Here is a 21,041-nt window from a genome sequence, read left to right on the forward strand (position 1 = left end):
TAATTATTTTTCCTCATTTTACTCCATTCTCGACAACCAAATTCTAGAACGGAATTTGTTTAATCCATCGTTTTTTTCCTTTACCATATAACATATTATGAATGTATTTGTATTTTACATTACCAATTTTATGACACCATTCTACCTAAGTTTTAGTGGCGGGGACACTGTGTGAACTTTGCTGAAAATCAAAGAGTTTTAAGGGGGTTTCTCTAATTTTCAATTTTATGACCGTTTAGTGCAAATCACCCCAAAAGTTCGGGGGCGTTTTGTAAAGTTCCCTCCTCTTTCTACACTCTCCCACTCTTCAACCTATAAAAAAAAACCCTAAACGCGATCCTCAAGAAGTCTCGACTTTTAAACCTCTCTACGGTATCATCGATCAAATCTCTAGGGTTTCTACTCCTCATTCGATCCATTACCGATGTCTCTGCGTCCGAGCGAGAGGACGGAGGTCCGTCGCAACAAGTACAAGGTCGCCGTCGACGCCGAGGAGGGTCGCCGGCGGCGAGAGGACAACATGGTGGAGATACGAAAGAGTAAGCGAGAAGAGAACCTGCAGAAGAAGCGGAGGGAGGGAATGGCGGCGGCGGCGTTTCCTCAATCGATCCCATCGTCGGGGGTCGAGAAAAAGGTAAGCTTGGTCTGTTCATCGCTAGATCTGACGGTTTGGGGAGTCGGAGTACTAGATCGGGGGGGTTTGATTTGGGGATTTATGGTTTTGGGTTTGTTTCTAGGGTTAGGGTTTGTGGTTAATGTGTTTTGCGTTTATTTTTCAGTTGGAAAGCTTGCCGGCGATGGTGGCCGGGGTTTATTCCGATGATCGGACCTTGCAGCTCGAAGCTACGACTCAGTTCAGGAAATTGCTGTCGATAGGTATTGAAAGGTTAAGTTTTTTATTTGTTTGAGTTTTTTTCCCTTGGTATCGCACCTTTTGCTTCTGGAATCGATTTAACCATTAGTGTTATTTGAACATAATTGACTTTAATTGCATTAATTAACTGTAATGGAATTAAATTGTCTACTGTCTGCTCATGATGATGAATCGTGATTATTGTGTTGATTGGTTTAACCATTACTTAAGAAAATTTAGTACAATATCATTTTTCCTATGTATTGGACTTGTGGTGGCTATTTAATTCTGATGAAAAAGCTGAGTATAACTCTCAAGAGGAATTAGTTAACTGTACTGAACGTCTGCTTTCTGCCCATCATGATGGGTTCGTGAGTGTTTTGTTGATTGGGTTAATCGTGACTTGAGAAATTTTAGTAGAACATTATTTTTTTCAAATATTGGATTTGTGCTAGCTATTTAGTTTAATTCTGAGGAAAAGAAAAGCGAGCTCTCATGAGGAATTTATGTCCTACTTGTAGATAATGCTTTTGCCAATATTTTGCTTTTGATTCAGCTATTATCAACTGGGGGATATTTGATCTAACTTCTGGTTTAGCATATAGATTTAAGAAAAAAATATCGCTGATGACCCCCCTCATCCATATTTTTTATAGTACTGATCACCCCTTAACTATTTCTGTAGCACCCGCCACTCCTGAATTTGCATTTTGATAAGAATAAATTTCAGACTCTATTCCCTATGAATTCAAGATTGTTACTGCTAATAATAAATTGAGGAATGAGGGTTGATAAGTGCTACTGATTAATGATAAGTGTAAGGTAATTGCAAATTACCCTAGATTTTAAAAGATAGTTGATGATGATTCTATTTGCTTGTTCTCGGAATTTGTTTTGCCAGAGAGGAGTCCTCCAATAGAAGAGGTTATCCAAGCTGGTGTTGTTCCTCGATTTGTGGAATTTCTTACAAGGGAGGATTATCCTCAACTTCAGGTTTGATTAATTTTTTGTTTATGAATCCAGTCCTCTTTAATTGTTCTTTTCTTAATTAAATTTTGGTATTCTTTCAGTTTGAGGCTGCGTGGGCACTTACCAACATAGCCTCTGGTACATCAGAGAATACCAAGGTTGTGATTGATCATGGAGCTGTTCCGATATTTGTGAAGCTGCTTGGTTCTCAGAGTGATGATGTCCGAGAGCAGGTATGTAGTCTATCTGTGTTATGTTATTGAATTGCCAGTATCTGATTAGTACTCATGCATAAATTTATGCAGATAACATTCCCCTCTGTATTTGAACTTTATGCTTTAGTATTTTTCAACTTGTTGTCAACTATCTTTATAGTTATTTAAGATAGTTCTTTTATAGTTGTCTTTTTCCTTGCAGTTTTTGGTATTTGTCTATGTTGACTGCGTCGAAATTTATTTACTTTTAGGCGCAAAATAGTCTTAGCTTAGTGAGATTGTGTGTTTTGTTTTAAATTCATGACTTATGGGCATTATTGCCAGTATCTGATTAGTGTGATGCATACAGTTATGCAGATAACATTCCTCTCTGTATTTGAACTTTATGCTTTAGTAATTTTCAACTTGTTGTCAACTATTTTTGTAGTTATTAAGATAATTCTTTTATAGTCGTTTTTTCCGTTGCAGTTTTTGGTATTTGTTTGTTGACTGCGTGGAAATTATTTACTTTTAGCTGCAAAATAGTCTTCGCTTTGTGAGATTGTGTGTGTTGGTTTGAGTTCATGACTTATGGGCATTATTGCCAGTATCTGGTTAGTATTCATGCATACATTTATGCGAATAATATTCCCCTCTGTATATGAACTTTATGCTTTAGTATTTTTCAACTTGTTGTCAACTATTTTTATAGTTATTTAAGATAGTTCTTATATAGTTGTCTTTTCCGTTGGAATTTTTTGGTATTTGTCTATGTTGACTGCAAGGAAATTTATTTACTTTTAGCTGCAAATAGTCTTAGCTTAGTGAGATTGTGTGTATTGTTTTAAATTCGTGACTTATGGGCATTATTGCCAGTATCTAATTAGTATTCATGCATACATTTATGCAGATGGCATTCCCCTCTCTGTATTTGAACTTTATGCTTTAGTACTTTTTAACTTGCATTGGGATGCTATTGGTAAATTCATCATAAGTTCTTTTATGATGACAGTTTGATACAATTGATAGTTTCGCTTCTCGAAATGTTATACAGAACGGGTTTTTTTAAAAAACATTGATTATTTTATACCTGTATTGTTAAATTGCAGGCAGTGTGGGCATTGGGTAATGTAGCTGGTGATTCACCAAGATGTCGAGACCTTGTCCTTGCCAATGGGGCATTGATCCCGCTCCTGTCTCAGTTGAATGAGCATGCCAAGCTGTCAATGTTGCGGAATGCCACTTGGACTCTATCCAACTTCTGCAGGGGGAAGCCACAACCAGCTTTTGAGCAGGTTTGATCTATTTATAAGATTGATTTGCTAACTTTAAGTTTGAACATGCAACAAAGTCTTGACATATGCGCGCTTTGGTTGTTTTATTTGCAGACACGTCCTGCTCTTCCTGCACTTGAGCGTCTTATTCATTCAAATGATGAGGAAGTCCTTACTGATGCATGTTGGGCGCTCTCTTACTTGTCTGATGGAACGAATGACAAGATTCAAGCTGTGATTGAAGCCGGTGTTTGCCCCCGGCTTGTGGAACTTCTATTGTGAGAATCAGTCACTTTGAGTTACAGTATATTTCGTTTCTTAATAATTTATTTTGTTAATCTTTATGCTGGTTGTGTTGGCATGTAGGCATCCTTCACCATCGGTGCTCATTCCTGCCCTCCGCACTGTTGGTAACATAGTTACGGGGGATGATGTCCAGACACAGGTATGAGAAAAGTCGCTAATGCATATGCTTTATTTATCTGCTTGATTGAATAGGCGAAGACATATTTAAGTTGCTAGCTATTACAGTCTTCAAGAGTTAATTTCGCTTAATATTCTCAATCAATTTTAAGTAGTATTTTTTTAATTTTAGAAACTTTGTCACTGCCATATGCTGGTGGTTCAAGAGCTGATTTTGGTTGATATTTTCAAATAATTTTAACTAGTATCTGGTAATTCTAAAAGCACTGTCATCGCTGTCATATGCTGATGGATTCCTTTGGATGAGGAACAACAGTAATTATTTTACAAAGCTATTTGGTAAAAATTAGCAGAAGTTCATTGATATAATTTCAATAGTGTAGTTGAATTTTTTTCACATTGATATCTGGCTATCTGTTTATGTTAAATTAACATAATAAAATAATTCATTTAATATGCTAGCTTCTATAGACTGTTTAGATTGCTTAACTTTATAGACTGTTTAGATTGCTTAACATTGTGTGACAAGGGTCTCAGTTTTGATGCGTGTGAATATGTTGTACAGAACCTTGTAGATGGGGTGTATAAGATTTTTATTCTTTATTTGATTCATGTCATCATGTCTCTAGAATTGAACTGCATCCATGGTATATGCTTTAATAGAAATTCACCCAGCTCTACACATTGATAAAGATTATTTAGGGTGGTACTTATGTGCAATAAGAATATGATTCAGTATCTCAAAGTTGGTATCTAGTTTCTTGCCTATTCTTTCATTCTTTTTTTAGGGGTTCAGAATTGTGGACTTTGTGTTAATTAGACAAGCAATTGAGGGAGCTCTCTAAATTTTTAAAACCATCTTGGGTATTAGGCTCTAGAGACCTAGACATTGTGCCCATAATGCATTTATATGCCCACCAAATTGTAGGTCTTGACTTTTTCCAACTGTGAGTGCCTCCGGTATGAGTTGTAATATTGTCATTTATATTCCAAATACATTTATATGTCCACCACAATACGTTTATATGTCCACCAGATTGTAGGTCCTGACTTTTTCCAACTGTGTGTGCCTCCGGTATGCATTGTGATATTGTCATTTATATTCCAAATATGTGCTACTTTGCCATACCATAAATACATGCTCCGTAAAAAAATTATTCCTTCAAAATATTCATCCTGAAATGGGTGTTCTTTCTCCTTGTTTTGTTTAAACTTTAAACTTGCTTTATCCACAGATTGTATTAATTTTTCCATGTCCAGAGGGATTCTTTAAACAATTGAATAAGTCATCATTTATATTCCATATAATTTAGCTTATTTTACTCCTTTAGCGCATAAATCCCAGTTAGGTAAACATCATGACTCGATTTGATGTCTGCTCTTTGTTCTCAGTTTATTATCAATCATCAAGCTCTTCCTTGTCTGCTGCAACTCTTGACACACAATCACAAGAAAAGCATCAAGAAGGAAGCATGTTGGACCATTTCAAACATCACAGCTGGAAATAAAGAACAGATTCAGGTGAAATTTGAAACCTCATTTAGTGCTCCTTTGGTTCAGTAGGATTGGAATTTTTTCCATGGTTTCCTGCATTCATGAAACTAAAAGCATAGTATTTTATTTGCTTATGGTTCAGGCTGTAATTGACGCGAATATTATTGCTCCTCTGGTTCATTTATTGCAAACTGCTGAATTTGACATCAAGAAAGAAGCAGCGTGGGCCATCTCAAACGCTACATCTGGTGGTACCCATGAACAAATAAAGTTAGTAAACTGGCCTGTCTTTGATGTAAATATGCTGAGACACATTGATCTAATTGTCTTGACATTTTATGTTGCTTTATCTGAACTAGGTTTCTTGTGAGCCAAGGCTGCATCAAACCATTGTGCGATCTTCTTGTTTGCCCAGACCCTAGAATAGTCACTGTTTGTCTCGAAGGACTTGAAAACATTCTGAGGGTTGGTGAAGCTGAGAAGAACCAGGGAACTACTGGGAGCGTGAACCTCTATGCCCAGTTGATTGATGAAGCCGAGGGTTTAGAGAAGATTGAGAATCTCCAGAGCCATGATAACACTGAAATCTATGAGAAGGCTGTGAAGATCCTCGAAACTTATTGGCTGGAGGAGGAAGAAGAAGCAATGCCTCAAGACGCTGCTCAAACTGGATTCCGCTTTGGTGGGAATGAGCAGCTTACAGTTCCATCTGGCGGGTTTAACTTTGGTTGAATGGTAAGATACCTTAAGATTTTCAATGAAATATTTTGTTTCCCTTTAACTGAAGCATAAAACAGTTTAATTTAGGGTAATTTACAGAAAATCTCTCTAAATGTTTGCATGATTCACAGAAAATCTCTCTAAATGTTTGCATGATTCACAGAAAATCCCCCTAAGGTTCTGACAGTGACATCGACATTTTTAGCCCTACCCTCTCCTGTGATCTGTATTAACTTTTATATGAAAGCTAATATCACAATTAAATATGCAGTGCTATAAAGTTGTAATTGCTACATTGAAAATGCTGACACCTAAAATTTGATGATTATTTAACGCATCACTTTAAAAACCCTAGGGAGATTTTCTATCAATCATGCAAAGCTCAGGGGCCAATTTACCGTTTAATTTATGGAATAACTCTTCAGGGTAGACTTAGATAAAGGAACTTGCTCTATGTCTAACTCGTTCGGGTTTGTTTCAACAGTACAACCAAAAAAGAGATGGGAGTTCAAGTACCACACTGACTAAATGCAAAATATCATCTAATGGTGCTCAACATGCAGGGTCTTTGTTGCTTGAGGTGAGGAAGGAAGCGGGGTCAGTGTCGGGTCAGTTGGGGAAGAGTCAAGAAGAGTCGTGTCATGTTGGTTTGGGTCCAGTTGGTCCAGTCTCAGGTGTGGGTCGAGGTCCGGAGTTGGGGTCAGGAGTCGGGTTTAAGGGGGGTTGGTACCAATAAAAAAATGAGGATCAATGGTGCTGACGTCTTTTGATTCAAGTTGCAGCAGTGCATGTTCTGCTTCCAAGATCATCGACAGTCGGTCATTTATGCTGAAGGAGGGGAAGCAACATGCTGTGATAAATTTGAGGTAAAATATGTTGCAGGTGATTCTAAATCATTACAGGTTTTTTTTCTCCTGTATAGCGTCGAAGTTATTTTTTTAATGTGGGGTTGGTTTATCAATGGGGTTTTGTTTTCGTAATGCTAAAGATACCATATGAGAGTGTATGGTGGTGTATTATGCAAGTTTGGATACACAGTTTTAAGCTTTCGAACAAAGGAAATGAAGTACTTATTTTAGTGTCATGTCTTATGGTATATACTCCTTTCAAAAACTTTATATGCATTTTAATCCTATTTTATCTCCAGGCCCCTTATTCATTTATTGGATTTTCTTATAATCTCTCTTTCTTTATGATGCTTCAACAAGCAAGCTGTTCCCTTTGGGGGGTTAATTTGGTGATTTAGCTTTGACGTTCATGAGCGATGACTTGTTGAAGTTTGCTGGCTGTACGTTGTTGAAGTTTGCTATGAAGAAAGTAGAGTTCATATTTGCTGCAAGGAAGAAATTTTCACTGTAGACCAATTCCCATATTTAATCCCTAAAACCTGATCTACTTTAAAATTAGCAACCGCAAACCTTCCCTGCTTCCTGACCCCGCTTGTAATTAGGCTACTAAGTAGTCGGGGTTGGTAATCCCGATTAATTAGTACCGTAATTAATTCAAAGTGGGTCGATTCTCATAAATAAATTTAAAGTGGGTCGGTTTTAGGGATACAGTCTGGGATTGGGTCTACAGTGAAAATTTCTTGCTGCAAGTGGTTTCGGCATGTCACACGCTAGAGTTTTACATACAGTTTAAAGCCCTCTCTGAGAACCAACTGCTATTATACATATATGATTGAATGACTCGGGTTGTATTTTCCGATAAACAACCTACAAAATAAGGTAGTTATGCTGGCAGCATGATTCGATTTTAATTTATATGCGAACCACTTTTAAAGTGGGTTCTTATTGCAGTTGACCACCTCCGGTTAAATTTTTAATAAAAAACTAAAAATAAGCTTGTTCAGATTTTCAATAAAAAATTAAAATAAGCTTAAAATTTTAAGTTAAAATTTCAATAAAAAATAAAAACTAAGCTCGGGAAAATTTAAGTTCATTAAGCAAGTTGTATTCTAAGAAGATCTAAAAGTTAAAATGAATTATAAATTTTATGAATTGAACATTAGTATTTTCGTTTTATCATCCCAAAGTATTATTTGTTTGCGTGAAAAAACATTTGAACCGATTCAAGGGAGTAAATAAAGCGTATCCGTTGGGCTTTAGGTTTGACTCTAGGCGGTATCTTTTCGATAAAAATCTTGAACTTTTTTGGATTCTTGTACTTTGCTTTGGATTTGTAGACTGAAGGTTACATTCTCAAACTAAAATTTAGATTCGTAGATTATTTGAATTAGGAGTTTTAAAATAAGTTATTATGTTAAATAGCGATTATTTACAAAAAAATAAACATTAATTTGGAAAATCATCCTCATTTCACTAACAAATGGCAACAACAAAATTGAATACATCTTATGATCTATTTAAACAATTTAGACGATGCCAGGTTGTAGAAGATAACTAGCGCTAACACATAAATGAAAATAACTAGTGTTTAAGTACATAATAAAAACAACTAGTGTTCGACATATGAAAACTAATTTGTATATTTAAATATGTAAATATTAAATATATTGGAAAACCTTTATATCAAACATTAGACATCGGATATTCAAATGACTTAATATTAAATATTTTTATAATTTAATACGTTAAATCTTTAAATATTACATATATTTAATTTTTAAATATTTTTATAATTTGACTTTTAGTACTTTAAATCATTGAATATATTACATATATATAATATTTATTATGTACTTAGTATATTTCTAACATTTAAATAAAAACAAAATGAATGTAATATCATATTAAATATTTAAAATATTTATATATTTAAGAATTTTAAACAATAGACGTATCTAATTTAATATTGAATATTAAATATATTAAGCAATTAAAATATCCAAGAAAAAAAATATCTTTACCAAATATCTAATTAAAATATTAGCACCTTAAAAAATATCTAATTAAAATATATTAAGCAATTAAAATATTAGCACCTTAAATTTAGGTCTAAATTCTAGTCCGAAACGAATAACATTATAAATTAAAATCCAAGAAAAAAAATCCGAGTCCCAAGCAACAATCCTCAAACAATAAATTAAACATTTTAAATGTGCTTAACAGGTTTAACAAATCCCATAAAACAAAATTAAACATTTTAAATTGCGATTAAAAGTGGAGTAAAGTAATGCATTCCTTTTGCTTTGGGGGGCCATGTTTCATGTTCTTTTGTCCCCAACTAACCCAACTTTGCTTCAATCTTTACCTCTTGGACGCGCTCGTAATAAAGTTGTTTTTTTTAATATATTTATTTAGTTACTGAAAAGTTATTCTTTGAATAAAGTTCTTGTACCTTTTTTGACATAATAAAGTTATAAAAAATAAACAAAAGTTATTTTCTCTTTTTACCGTCTAATAATACAAGGATGCGGATTGTGCATAATTCCAACATTATAATGTATTTGTTAATATCTGTTATTTCTCCAGTTATGTTATTAACTTTGTGGTAATTTTAGCATGTAATTTTGGATGTATTTGAAAACATATTATCTTCTCTATCTACTATGAAATTGAGAAGAAAAAAACAACTCAAAATCGTGATTATAATCTATTCAAAGTTAATGAGAAAGTTTAAATTGAGACATTTTTTTTTAAAAAACCAGGGGTATGAAAATTTTCAAAAAATTGACAGTCACATTAAAAGAGCATCTCCAACAGCTTCCCCAAAATTTTCTCCAAAATGAAGAAACAAAAGTCATATTCTCCAAATTATTTTTGCTCCAACTCCAACAGCTTCCCCATTTTGAAAAATCACATTTATTACAATAATAAAGCTCTCTCCAAAAATTTGGAGAATGCTGCAGATTTGGGGAAGGCTCCCTATTTTTTCTCCTCCTTCCCTATTTTGGGGAATGGGATGGGGAATCTGTTGGACAAAAAAAAACCTCTATATTCCCCAAAATTGAGTATTTCAAGAAGATGGGGAAGCTGTTGGAGATGCTCTAATGACCGTTAAATCGAGCCTTTAGTGATCATACAGAAGGTAGCAAAGTGTAAAGCTAGTAAAACTTTGGGGTAAATTAAAACCTCAACATATCATAATTATTTTTAGTAAATAACTTTTGTGATATGCTCCCATCTCATGTGGCATTTTAGCTTTTTATATCCCATGCAGTGGATTTCTTTGGCTTATTTATTTATTTATTTGCCGGGATGAGAGGGTTTTTTTGTTGGTTGTTTTTTGTTGGGTTGGGTGGGGGTGGGGGTGGGGGTACCATGGGATCCATGTCCTCCTATTGGCCGGCCTTGGTGTCCCTTTCTTTATAGTTTTGGTTTTTGTTCTTTTTTTCCACCAAACTTTCCTATAAAATTTTAGTTTGTTCTTAAGATAATATGTTTTCCAAAAAAAATAGCTTCTTACATCATCATCATTATTATTAACTCATTTAAGTTTTTAAAAAATATGAAACCAACAGGAAGGACAAGTGAGGTGTTCCCCTCCTATTGAATAATAAGCTGGCCATCATAATGACCAGCTCATTATGCAATAGGAGGGGACCAACTTACTCGTTCCACATATTCGTATTATTTTTTGGGTTTCTGTAACAAAACTCTTTGGATGAGAATATTACCCTTAAAATTGTGCGTACACGAATGACCCCTCTCCTGCCTGCAGTGCGTCGGACACGTCGCATGAATCGAGTACCCAATCATTCCCCTAGATTCTGATCACGTATGAACCGTCTGATCTTAATCCAACGGTCGCTCCTAGCAATCGTTTTCCTCACCAAATGACCAAAGCGCCCTCGAAAACGTGTCACCCGATACAATCACGGGTAAATCTGTAATTTCCGAAAAATATCTATCGGCTTATTAGGGTTTTCGCCGCCATCGCGCCATGCTAAGGGGCGATTAGTCGCCCTCGATACAGCCGATAGCATCACGACACGTGTGCTCGCCCCACCTAAAGGTCGAGGCCTTGAAGCGAGGGAACGGAGTTTGGTGTTTTGGGAGGCGTAGCCGATCGTAAAATCTGTTTTTCGGAATAATGTCGGTTCGCTCGGTACGTTGTACCCGCGGATGCGGATAAGACGATGCGGCTTGGGTACACGTTTACATATATTGCGCCCTCTCATTTCGTTTCCCCCCTCTGTAGTTTTCTATTTTTCCTCTAATTTTTTCTTCTTCCCTCCAAATTTTCTCCTTTTCCCTCCAAATTTCCCTAATCTCACACACACTCCCTCTCTCTTTATATATACTCGCTCGTTGTTTCCCGATGATGAAGCCTACAAATTTAAAAGTCTAGAGAGAGAGAGAGACAAGATTCTTCTCCGATCCCCTGCAATTCTCTGAAATCAGATCAGTCTTCTTCGGCCTCGACCGGTCAAAATCGCCATCTGGGTCTCCAACATCTCGAGCCGCCAATGGATCTCTCCCATCAAAAGGTAAGCTTTCTCGATCCAACTACAGATACTGCGATCGCCCGATCGAAGATTTTAGATGGAAGAAGCCGAGGAGGGCCTAAATCGTTTTGATCCGTGATTCCAGGACCCCGGATCCGTAGATCCGAGCGCCAGAGAGAGCTCAGATTCAGCGGAAGCGGACGAGCTGAAGAGCTGCGACGACTGCAGGACGACGAGAACCCCTCTTTGGAGAGGCGGCCCAAACGGGCCCAAGGTAATTTGATGGGCCTGTTAAATTTGGGATCTTTTGCATTGGGTAAGTTTTAGTTTTCGAGGACCTGATTGATTTCTTATACGGGTCAATTTTTTTTTTTTTTTTGCAGTCCCTCTGCAATGCGTGCGGGATTCGGTACAGGAAGAAGAGGAGAGAATCGAAGGGGGTGGAGGGGTTGGGGATGAAGATGAAGGTTCTGGGGTTGAAGAAGAAGTGGAAGCAGAGGATAATGGGGGAGGAGGAGCAGGCTGCTGTGAAGGTTCTGGGGTTGAAGAAGAAGTGGAAGCAGAGGATAATGGGGGAGGAGGAGCAGGCTGCTGTGCTGTTGATGGCTCTTTCCTCTGGTTTGCTCTACGCGTAGGTTTTGTTAAGAGGGGGATTAAGATTAGTGATGGTTAATGATGATGGGGGTAATAATAATAATTGTTGGGTGTTATTTGGGTTTTTTGGGGTGTTTTCGTCAACACGACGTGAGTTTTGGCTAATTGTGACTTTTTTTTTTTGGTTGCACAACCCATTACTAAAATGTAAGATGTTATATCCTCTCTTGATTGGATTTGATTAAGAAAACAATTTAGTAATTTAATCTTTGGTGGTGTTGATATGATGTAGATTTTGTTGCTTGTTAAGGTGCTGGTTGGACGTTTGCGAGGAGCTGGGAGAAATTTGAACTGCTGTATTTATTCGTGATTCTTTCATGATATGAAAAAATAAAGGAAAAATTGCTTCAAGGCTCCAAATTTAAAAAAGTCATGTGCACCAGTTCCATGTACTTTTGCCTATGTGTATAAACCTAAAATATATTGTAAGGTTTCGTTTCAGTCCCGCCAACTCAGCAGTTTGAGCGACAAGGCTTGCTTCGACACCGTTAAAGACGCCCCCCCCCCCCCTCCCATCGCCTTCGATCACCGTTAAGCTCCCCATTGTGTCTGTCGACTGGTAAAGATCCCCCTTGCCTTCCAAGAATTTTAAAGACCCTCCTTTGTCGTCTAAGACCGACCATGAACACTCTGCTCTCTCATCCCCCTCCCCTTCCAAGTCTTCGTCCACTCATGCGTCATCATCAGGGAATGACAGCACTGATGAAGCCATCTAGGCCCTGTTGGGCATGCAAAAGGGTTTATCAAGAAAAATGAAAATTCCAAGTTCAAAACAGGAATTAAAGAAATCCAAAAAGAAGTAAGTTGACGTTAAATTTTTCAATTTAGATAGCTTGATGTTACATATTAATATTGGTGGATTGTGAACTATATGCCCGGATCTGTGAAATGTAACATATTAATGTTAGAAATGAATGATTGGCTGTTACGTTTTGTTATAACCTGCTAACGTTTCTTATAAACTGTTAACTCTGGACATTGGTTGATGATATTGGTATCTATACTTGACTTTACACATTATGCGTTAAGTTTCATTGATCGATAACAAGTCTAGTGAATTGTTGTTAAGGTGTATAGCATAATTGTTACATTTCATTGTTGGTTGTTACTATTGGCTATTGGATGTTAAGTTTAAATAGATTGATGTTAAATGTTAAATTTTATTATAGGAAAAAGTCTGGTGATGTTGCTGAAATTAGACTTATCGCTAGTTTCGGCGCATATTATGATTTTATGAAAGTACTTGAATCGAGAATGAGGCGGTGTCACTAGGATGCATACCAAAGGTGCACATTTGAGCATTATGTAATATTTGGTCCCCCAGCAGTAGATCGACCCACGCTTGAACTTGTTTTGAGTTACTATGTAGGAGATGAAGTGACGTTTGCTCTGCTCGATGCCGAAAGTGGGAGACAAAAGATAGTTAATTTTGATTTGGACTGGGTTCATGAACACACTAGTTTCCCAATTGACGAGGAAATAATTTACAGCAATAGATATCCTCACACTAGGATTTGGATGGAGTATTTTGCTGAATAATTTACTAGAAATGAAAAAGAATCACCAAAGAATATGCAAAGATATGTGGAAGGGCTACTAGAATCTCTTGTTGAATCGAAATGAAAAAGAATCACCAAAGAATATGCAAAGATATGTGGAAGGGCTACTAGAATCTCTTGTTGAATCAAAAAAGAAGAAGGATATTGAGGAATATGCAAAGATATGTGGAAGGGCTACTAGAATCTCTTGTTGAATCAAAAAAGAAGAAGGATATTGAGGATTTTGTGTTGCTGCAGATTCTTTATCAATGTTCGATGATTTGGTGTCCAAGTAGTGTCCAAGGCATCCATATGCTCTTGTTCAAATATGTTGATTGCATTGAAAGAGTGAAGAATGTGGCCTAGGAAAATACATTTATGACCAGACGAAGAAAGGGATTAAGATTGCTAGGGAAGGTCTGAACAAACCAGGGGTTTCATATGTGCTTGGATACATGCCTCTAATCCGTGTAAGTTGTATTAACTTTTTTATTGTTATGGTTAACCTATGCATGTGAACGTTTACATGTATTCTGCCAACTAAAGTTAGAAGTAATTAAGGTTAGCTGGTTCATGTTAACTATATTGAGGTTAGTGTTAAAGTTTGTGAGGTTAGTGTTAACTATATTTTAGTTAAGTTCTGTTAACTATATTCATGTTAAAAAGATTAGTAGTGCATATTAACTGATTAATTGGAATAATTTGTTTGCAGTTATGTTACTACGAAATGACATGGATTAAAAAATATGCCCTGAGCAATAGATTCAAGTCACCACTAACTAACTGAGTGATGATTGGAGAAAAGTCTGGATCTCTCCGAAAAGACACACTTGTTGCAAAAAGCTGGAAAAGCTAGCATTGCTATAGTACAGAAACCGATAGCTAAATTTGGCCCATGGGTTTAAAAATATCGACTCAGACGGCCAAATATGAGGGAAGATGATTCATTGAGGATTAGAAGAAAAGGGATTCCACCACTCCCAGTAAAGAAACATCAAATACCACCTTCTCCGGAAAAAGTTATCAAGGAGAAGAAAGCAGATATGAGGAAAAATACTAGAGAAGAAAAGAAGGAAGAAAAAAAGAGATCATTAATAGGTTTGGTAAGATCTAAGTCAATGTATATTAAGTTTGTCGCTTTAAGTATTAAGCATATCAGGGAAAAATTTGCAAAATAGACCTATTTTGTTAAATATTCAGCAAAACAGAACGTTTTGCTAAATATTTAGCAAAATAGACCTCTTTTTAGCCAACATGTCAAAAAGAGGTCGATTTTGCTAAACAGACCATTCGAAACATACGGGACTAGTAGTCCCGTATGATTTAATCTCCCATTAAATCATACGGGACTACTAGTCCCGTATATTTCGAATGGTCTGTTTAGCAAAATCGACCTCTTTTTGGCTTGTTGGCCAAAAAGAGATCTATTTTGCTAAATATTTAGCAAAACGGTCTGTTTTGCTAAATATTTAGAAAAATAGGTCTATTTTGCAAATTTCTTCGCATATCAGACGAACTGTTAACTTTGATGAAAGGATGTTAATGTTACTTGATCGCATGTTAATAATGCGTATGTTACTTGTCGTTTTAAGTATTAAGCATATCAGACGAACTATTAACTTTGATGAAAGGATGTTAATGTTACTTGATTGCATGTTAATAATTACTGCATCTAAGTGAATTGTATCTAGTATCTGTCTGGATTTAAGTAGTATGTGTTAACTGTAGACATTTACATGTTAACCTTTATAAATAACTGTTAACTATTTTCTTTTTTAATAAATTACAGTTTATATCAAACGCTATTGATGATGCTTTTTAAAGAGAAGATGAGATTAAGGAGTTACCAATTGAGGAGCACCTCAAATTCTGGAGAAATGCTGCTAAACTAAATCAGAGAATATGTCATGCACTGAGGCACTCAAAGAAATTGTATTGTCAAACCTTTATGAACGAGATCCATAGGCTTAATGAAAAAGTTAAAGGATTCGAGGGATCTTATGACATAAGAGATCCTAAAGTTTCAAAGGAAAATATGAAGAAGTTTATTGCACAACAAAAAGAAAGGAAAGCCAACCATGGATGAAGCTGACCGACATGATGACGATAAAGATTTCTTTGATAATGAGTTCGTGCCTGATTATGAAGAGGGTAACCTTCCGAAGCATTTCAGTGGAAACGAAGATGTGAGAGACGAAGTAAATAAGAATGAAGAGGACGAGCAGTTGAATGTGAAAAGAGCTGATGTGCAGGAGGATACACAACTTCAGACTGGGGATGTGCATACGCAGCAGGGGGTAGGTGGGGTTAAGGACATCCCACTCTGCAATTTTATGAAGAGGACGAAGAAGACGGTTAGCAAAAAATATGTGAGTTATAGGAGTAGAGCTCCAAGCACAAGAGCTACCAAGAGATCACAACTGGTTAGGACGCCATTCACCGAACAAAAGAAATCGAAATATAAGGAAGGGAAGCACAAAGATGAACCACTTGTTGTCACTGACAAGGTAGATAAGATAACAGTTTACTATGATGATAGTGTTGCCAAATGGGACGTGTTAAAAAGCACGTATTTGACGGATGTTGATCGTGCTGCTTTAAAGAAGGCGAATTAGGGGTTTCCTGAGGTAGCTAGGTTTAGCTTATGAGTGTTGGATAGCATAGGGGTTTTTGTACATAACTACAGAATACCAAGCAATGTAGCAACTAAACTCACAGCCGAGGAGAACAAATTGTTCATGTCTTATTGCAAGCAGAAATGTAGCCAGTAAGTGTTGATCAATGTTAATCCTTTTACTATAATTTTGTTAATTTAGCTGTTAACCCTCTGCTATAAGTTGTGAATGTTAGAAAGGAATATGTTATTTTACATTTTTAAGATGTTAACGTTTAATATTTATCTGTTAACCCTCTTGTATAAGTTGTGAACATTACTAGCAACTTGTTATGTTTCAGGGTATAAATGTAAACTTTTATTATTTATCTTTTAACCCTCTGCTATAAGTTGTTATGCCAAGTGGAATATGTTGTGTTTCAGCTTTTAGATGTTAACTTGGATCATTTAGCTGTTAACCCTCTTCTAAACCATATTTTAATGCTTTTTAGGAAATTAGATGTCATCATAACAACGAATAGCACAATTACGAGGAAGGAACTCCTTTACTTGATCCGAGGAGGAAGCGTCGATGACAAAGTAACTTGCATCTTTAAACACGTATTATGGTGAATCATTATGATTTAAAAGAATAACTTTTATATTTTTATGGCAGGTAACCGATCGAGGCGCTATGGGATAGAATACTGTCATGGTTACAGAAGTCTGAGAACTTCGCTGTAAACAAGCAGTATGGAATTGTGTCATCATTTTTCTGTGTAAGATTGTTACTCAAAATCCTCAACTTTATATGTTACAGCTTATGAATAGTATGTTACAAATTATAGTTAACATGTTGCTTGTTACAGTTAACATGTTACATGTCATAGTTATCATAGTTAATTTATAGTTAACACGTTGCAGGTTACATTTAACATGATGCTTATTAAAGTTCACATGTTACATGTTACAGTTAAAAAAATTCATATTATAGTTAACATATAACCAGTTATAGTTATCATTTTTTATGTAATAGTTAAAATGTAAATTATTATGGTTAACATATTACATGTAATGGATAACATGTTATGTATTACCTTAAGTTGCACCGTTTGAAAATTAATACGTTAGCATGATAAATAACTACTCATGTTTATTGTCTTATTTTTGTAAAATAACATTCACTCTATGGTGACCATCATGATCTTCAGCAACTATATAAAGTTTATATACAAAAGCATATTGTCACTGGCCGATCAATTCTCATTGTCCCAATTGTTCGTCATGACCATTGATATTTTGTCGAGGTTAGATTAGATGAAAATGTTGTTTTGCACTATAGCTCATCAACTCACTATTTGTCGAAAAAAATATTGCGAGAAAATTGAGAAGCAAATTTTGTTAGGTCTTATGTTTATGAGCTTACAATCTAATCTAGTTTTGATGATTAACAAATAATTCCTAACATTATTTGTAGAGTGTTTGCATTTGCTTGTTAGGTATTCTACACAAAGATCTTCCAATAGGAGATTAGTTGGACTTACGCCTTCACAATAATATCTAAAGGAGGTTAGAAGAAATCGGAATGAAGCCGTCACAATTCAAGTCATGATTCATCATCGCTTCATCCGCAACCAAGACGAGCTAATTAAAGATCACAAATTGCTTGGGTATAGTGTTTTAGGTTTATTCTTTGTGTGTTTATACGTAGAGCTCAAAATTCATACACACACATTTGTTTTGATTTATCGTTTATTTTGATATATCACCATTTTGGTTTATGAACTTAACAACACGATTTTATATCTTTCCTCAAGTCTATAAATCTATTTCAAAGTATTTCAAAACTTGTTCATCAAAATCAAGTTTTCAACAAGTTCGTATTTTTGACCGGTTTGCAAAATGATAAGTTTTCACACTTGGGAAATGCAATTTGAAAAAAAATCTTCTCTAACAAATTCATCTTCATATATACAAATATTTTCCCAAGTTTTACTAATTTTGGAGTTAATTTGTTATTTTTAATTGGATTTAGAAAATTAGTTTTTTCGGGTTTCATGTTGTTTTTTACAAACCAAATGAGTTTTCATAAACAGGAAATTATATTTCAAAAATTTCTTCTTTAACATATTTATTTTCATGTATATAAATATTTTCCCAAGTTTTACTATTTCTGGAGTTGATTTGTTATTTTTAATTGATTTCACAAAATCAGATTTTTTAGGTGAACAGTGACTGTGAACAGTGTCTTCGGAACAATGTTTTCAGTCGACTGAACAGTGTTGAATAGTGTTTTTAGCAAATTATGTTTTTCAGATTGTGCATGTTTTCAGTCGACTGAATAATATTTTCAGTCGACCGTGAACAATGTTTTCAGTCGATCGACAGTGTTCATCAGTCGACCGATAAACTGTTCTGGGTTTTCTAATTTGTTTCTGCTCAGTCGATCGATGTCCATCAATCGACAGAACCATCTCATCAGTCGACTGATAGCTTCTATCAGTCGACCGACGGAGTGTTGTTTTGAAGAGCTGTTGCCAACGGTCGGATCATCGGTCGACCGATGTTACTGTTCTATTGACTGTAGGCAATAAAAATTGCCTTTAATCCTTATCAGAGAAGTTCAGAACAAAACTGCTAAAACCTCGCCCGAAATAGCAGAAAAAGGGGAAAACGCAGATATCTCCCAAACCGTAAGGAATTTGGCAAAACGGAGGAAGCGAACCGAAGCCTTTGGCTAGGTTCGGATGGCTCCATCTCGTCGAGATAGGCGATTTTCATATGTAATTCGTCCAATTCCGACTTACGGTTTGAAAGTTACGGCCTATTCTTCAATCCATGCTCAGGAGCTCGCCTGCAGCTCAAATTCGCCTGCAGTCCCAAATCCGCCTGCAGACCCAAGTCTGCCTGCTCGCCTGCAGCTCGAATCTGCCTGCAGTCCCAAATCCGCCTGCACAGTGGTCAAATCCCACAAATCAAGGGAGAGGGCACAATACTCCAGGCCCGTCAGATGGCCGTCCACAGTACGAATGAGCGGACAGGCGCCGAAACAGCCTGCACCCTCATAAATGCGGCTCACCTCAGTTGTCCAGGTGAAGGGACGAGAGCCGCCAACGCTCGGTGGTTGGTCAGATCCACGCAAGCATCTGACAGCCGTTGTCACGCATACGAGGAGGGGCTTTCCCACTCCTATGTAGCGTGATGCAGAGCACAGCTCTTCGAATGACCATTGGCGGTACGAATGAACAGCAGGACGTCTCCGAACAACGTGTGGTCACATCCCATAATTCAAGGAGCAGTCAAGCTATCTCCCTCACCTCTATTAGTGGTCAAATCCCATGAATCAAGGGATAGCCCATGCCATCCCTTGCCTATTAAAACCCATCTTCAGCCAGCATGAAAGGGGGATTGGCCGTTGCATATTCTGCTGGCTAATCTCCCAAAGGTTGAACCTGAACCTTTGCCAAAGGCTCCCTCATTTGAGAACCGAAGCTCCGGCTCCGGCATCAACTTCGATCGGATCGTCCAAGGGAAGCAGACTCGGCACGAGCACCGAGCGAGGCATCCTATCGCCACCTAAAGTCCCCACACAAAACAAAGAGGGCCTTCCCTCTGCTTCTGTTGTAAACATTTGATTTGTTAGTTTGTAATAAGCTTTCTTATAAATACAAACGAAACTCCTTTCTTCGGAAGAATTAAATTTTCACCCTACATTGACCAATCGAGTATTTCTTGCCAACGACTAGTTTTTGATGAGCTGAGTTTTTGGGGCTATAAATATCCCTCCTTCTTTGGTTTTTCTCAAGAGTTTTACAAGTGTTTTTGGGCTGTTTATTTTAAGTTTTAAAAGATCAAAAATTTGTTTATGTGAAGAGGTTCTCACAAGAGAATGGTTTCAATTTCAAGCTTGAGGCTTTCATCCTCAACACTTACATCTCTTGTTCTTGGAGAAGTTTTCTTAACTCATCTTCTAGCTATTTATCATTTTGTTTTTTTATATATTTATGCTAGATTGATTTGAGTTAAAATTTATTTTTTATTGTTTACACACACAACATTTGAGCTTAAGAATTTTACATATAGTATTTGGGTTGTGAGAGTGTTACATTGAGAGTGAGCTTACACTTAGTTCTCATCTTGTTTAGAGCACAAATCTTTTACTTGTGCTTAATTGTTGGGAGAACACATTATAATATACAATGACACTTAGAGAAGTGGTTGGTGAGAAACATGATCAATTCCAAGAGGAATGACGTTGTTTGTAAATCCTAGGGGAGGTAATAATTCCGAGCATTTGAGGAATGTGACACGGACTAGGCCAACACTTAGAGGAATGCATTGTGTATTGACAATTGTCTGAGTTGTAAACGTTTATTGGTGAGCGTTAAAAACCGATTGTGTAGTATTTTTGAGATACTAGTGGAGATTCTCCTCGAGGGTGAGGAGCGGAGACGTAGGCCGTGGGTCGACCGAACTCCGTGATCATTTGCCTTGTGTTTACGTTTGCCATTTGTGCGATAAAATTACGTAATGCACTCTTATACAGCTCTGCTCGTATACAGCTAATTAGTACACTGAATCCAGATACATTAACAAAGCAACAACATTCAGTTCATGAAAGAAGCATCATGATTCCATTTTCACCCCCACTTCCACACATTTTCCACCTTTTCCTACAAAAGAATAAAGGGCAAAAGGAAAAAAGGGGGAAAAAAGTACTAGTAAATGAAAACACTTTTAATTTCTTGTTCCCTTATCAACATTATAATATCTCCCTAATCCTTCATATTACAAAAATTGCGTAGTGTACTAATACTTGCCAATAGTTTGACGCTTAATTTGAGGATGCGAATCTGTTACAAGAGAATCATCAACAAGAGAGGAGACAAGGATCCAGCCAAAGAAGAGAAGGCTGCTACCAACCGAGATGAAGCAGAGAGATTAGGGCTATAATAGTAATAAGGATAATACGGCATTAT

General features: G+C 36.4%; 2 protein-coding genes across 5 annotated transcripts; both read left to right on the plus strand.

Annotated features, from left to right (window-relative positions):
• LOC109831856 (importin subunit alpha-2-like) lies at positions 323–7,011 on the plus strand. Of its 2 annotated transcripts, none has more exons than XM_020399319.1 (11): positions 323–634; positions 780–876; positions 1,755–1,846; positions 1,924–2,055; positions 3,126–3,311; positions 3,405–3,568; positions 3,657–3,735; positions 5,106–5,234; positions 5,350–5,477; positions 5,567–5,942; positions 6,412–7,011. In XM_020399319.1, exons 1-10 carry the CDS (start codon positions 425–427, stop codon positions 5,937–5,939), a joined length of 1,590 nt encoding a protein of 529 aa, XP_020254908.1. In that variant the 5' UTR covers positions 323–424; the 3' UTR covers positions 5,940–5,942; positions 6,412–7,011. The 2 variants fall into 2 exon arrangements, with proteins under 2 accessions (XP_020254908.1, XP_020254907.1); XM_020399318.1 differs by having other exon boundaries at positions 324–634; positions 6,491–7,011.
• LOC109831858 (GATA transcription factor 16-like) lies at positions 11,015–12,279 on the plus strand. 3 transcript variants are annotated; one of them, XM_020399322.1, is made up of 4 exons: positions 11,015–11,319; positions 11,423–11,551; positions 11,661–11,798; positions 11,865–12,279. In XM_020399322.1, exons 1-4 carry the CDS (start codon positions 11,299–11,301, stop codon positions 11,910–11,912), a joined length of 336 nt encoding a protein of 111 aa, XP_020254911.1. In that variant the 5' UTR covers positions 11,015–11,298; the 3' UTR covers positions 11,913–12,279. The 3 variants fall into 3 exon arrangements, with proteins under 3 accessions (XP_020254911.1, XP_020254909.1, XP_020254910.1); XM_020399321.1 differs by having other exon boundaries at positions 11,016–11,319; positions 11,661–11,744; positions 11,811–12,279; XM_020399320.1 differs by having other exon boundaries at positions 11,661–12,279.

Source organism: Asparagus officinalis, chromosome 2 (assembly GCF_001876935.1).
Source record: "Asparagus officinalis chromosome 2, Aspof.V1, whole genome shotgun sequence".
In the NCBI taxonomy this organism is placed as follows: domain Eukaryota; kingdom Viridiplantae; phylum Streptophyta; class Magnoliopsida; order Asparagales; family Asparagaceae; genus Asparagus; species Asparagus officinalis.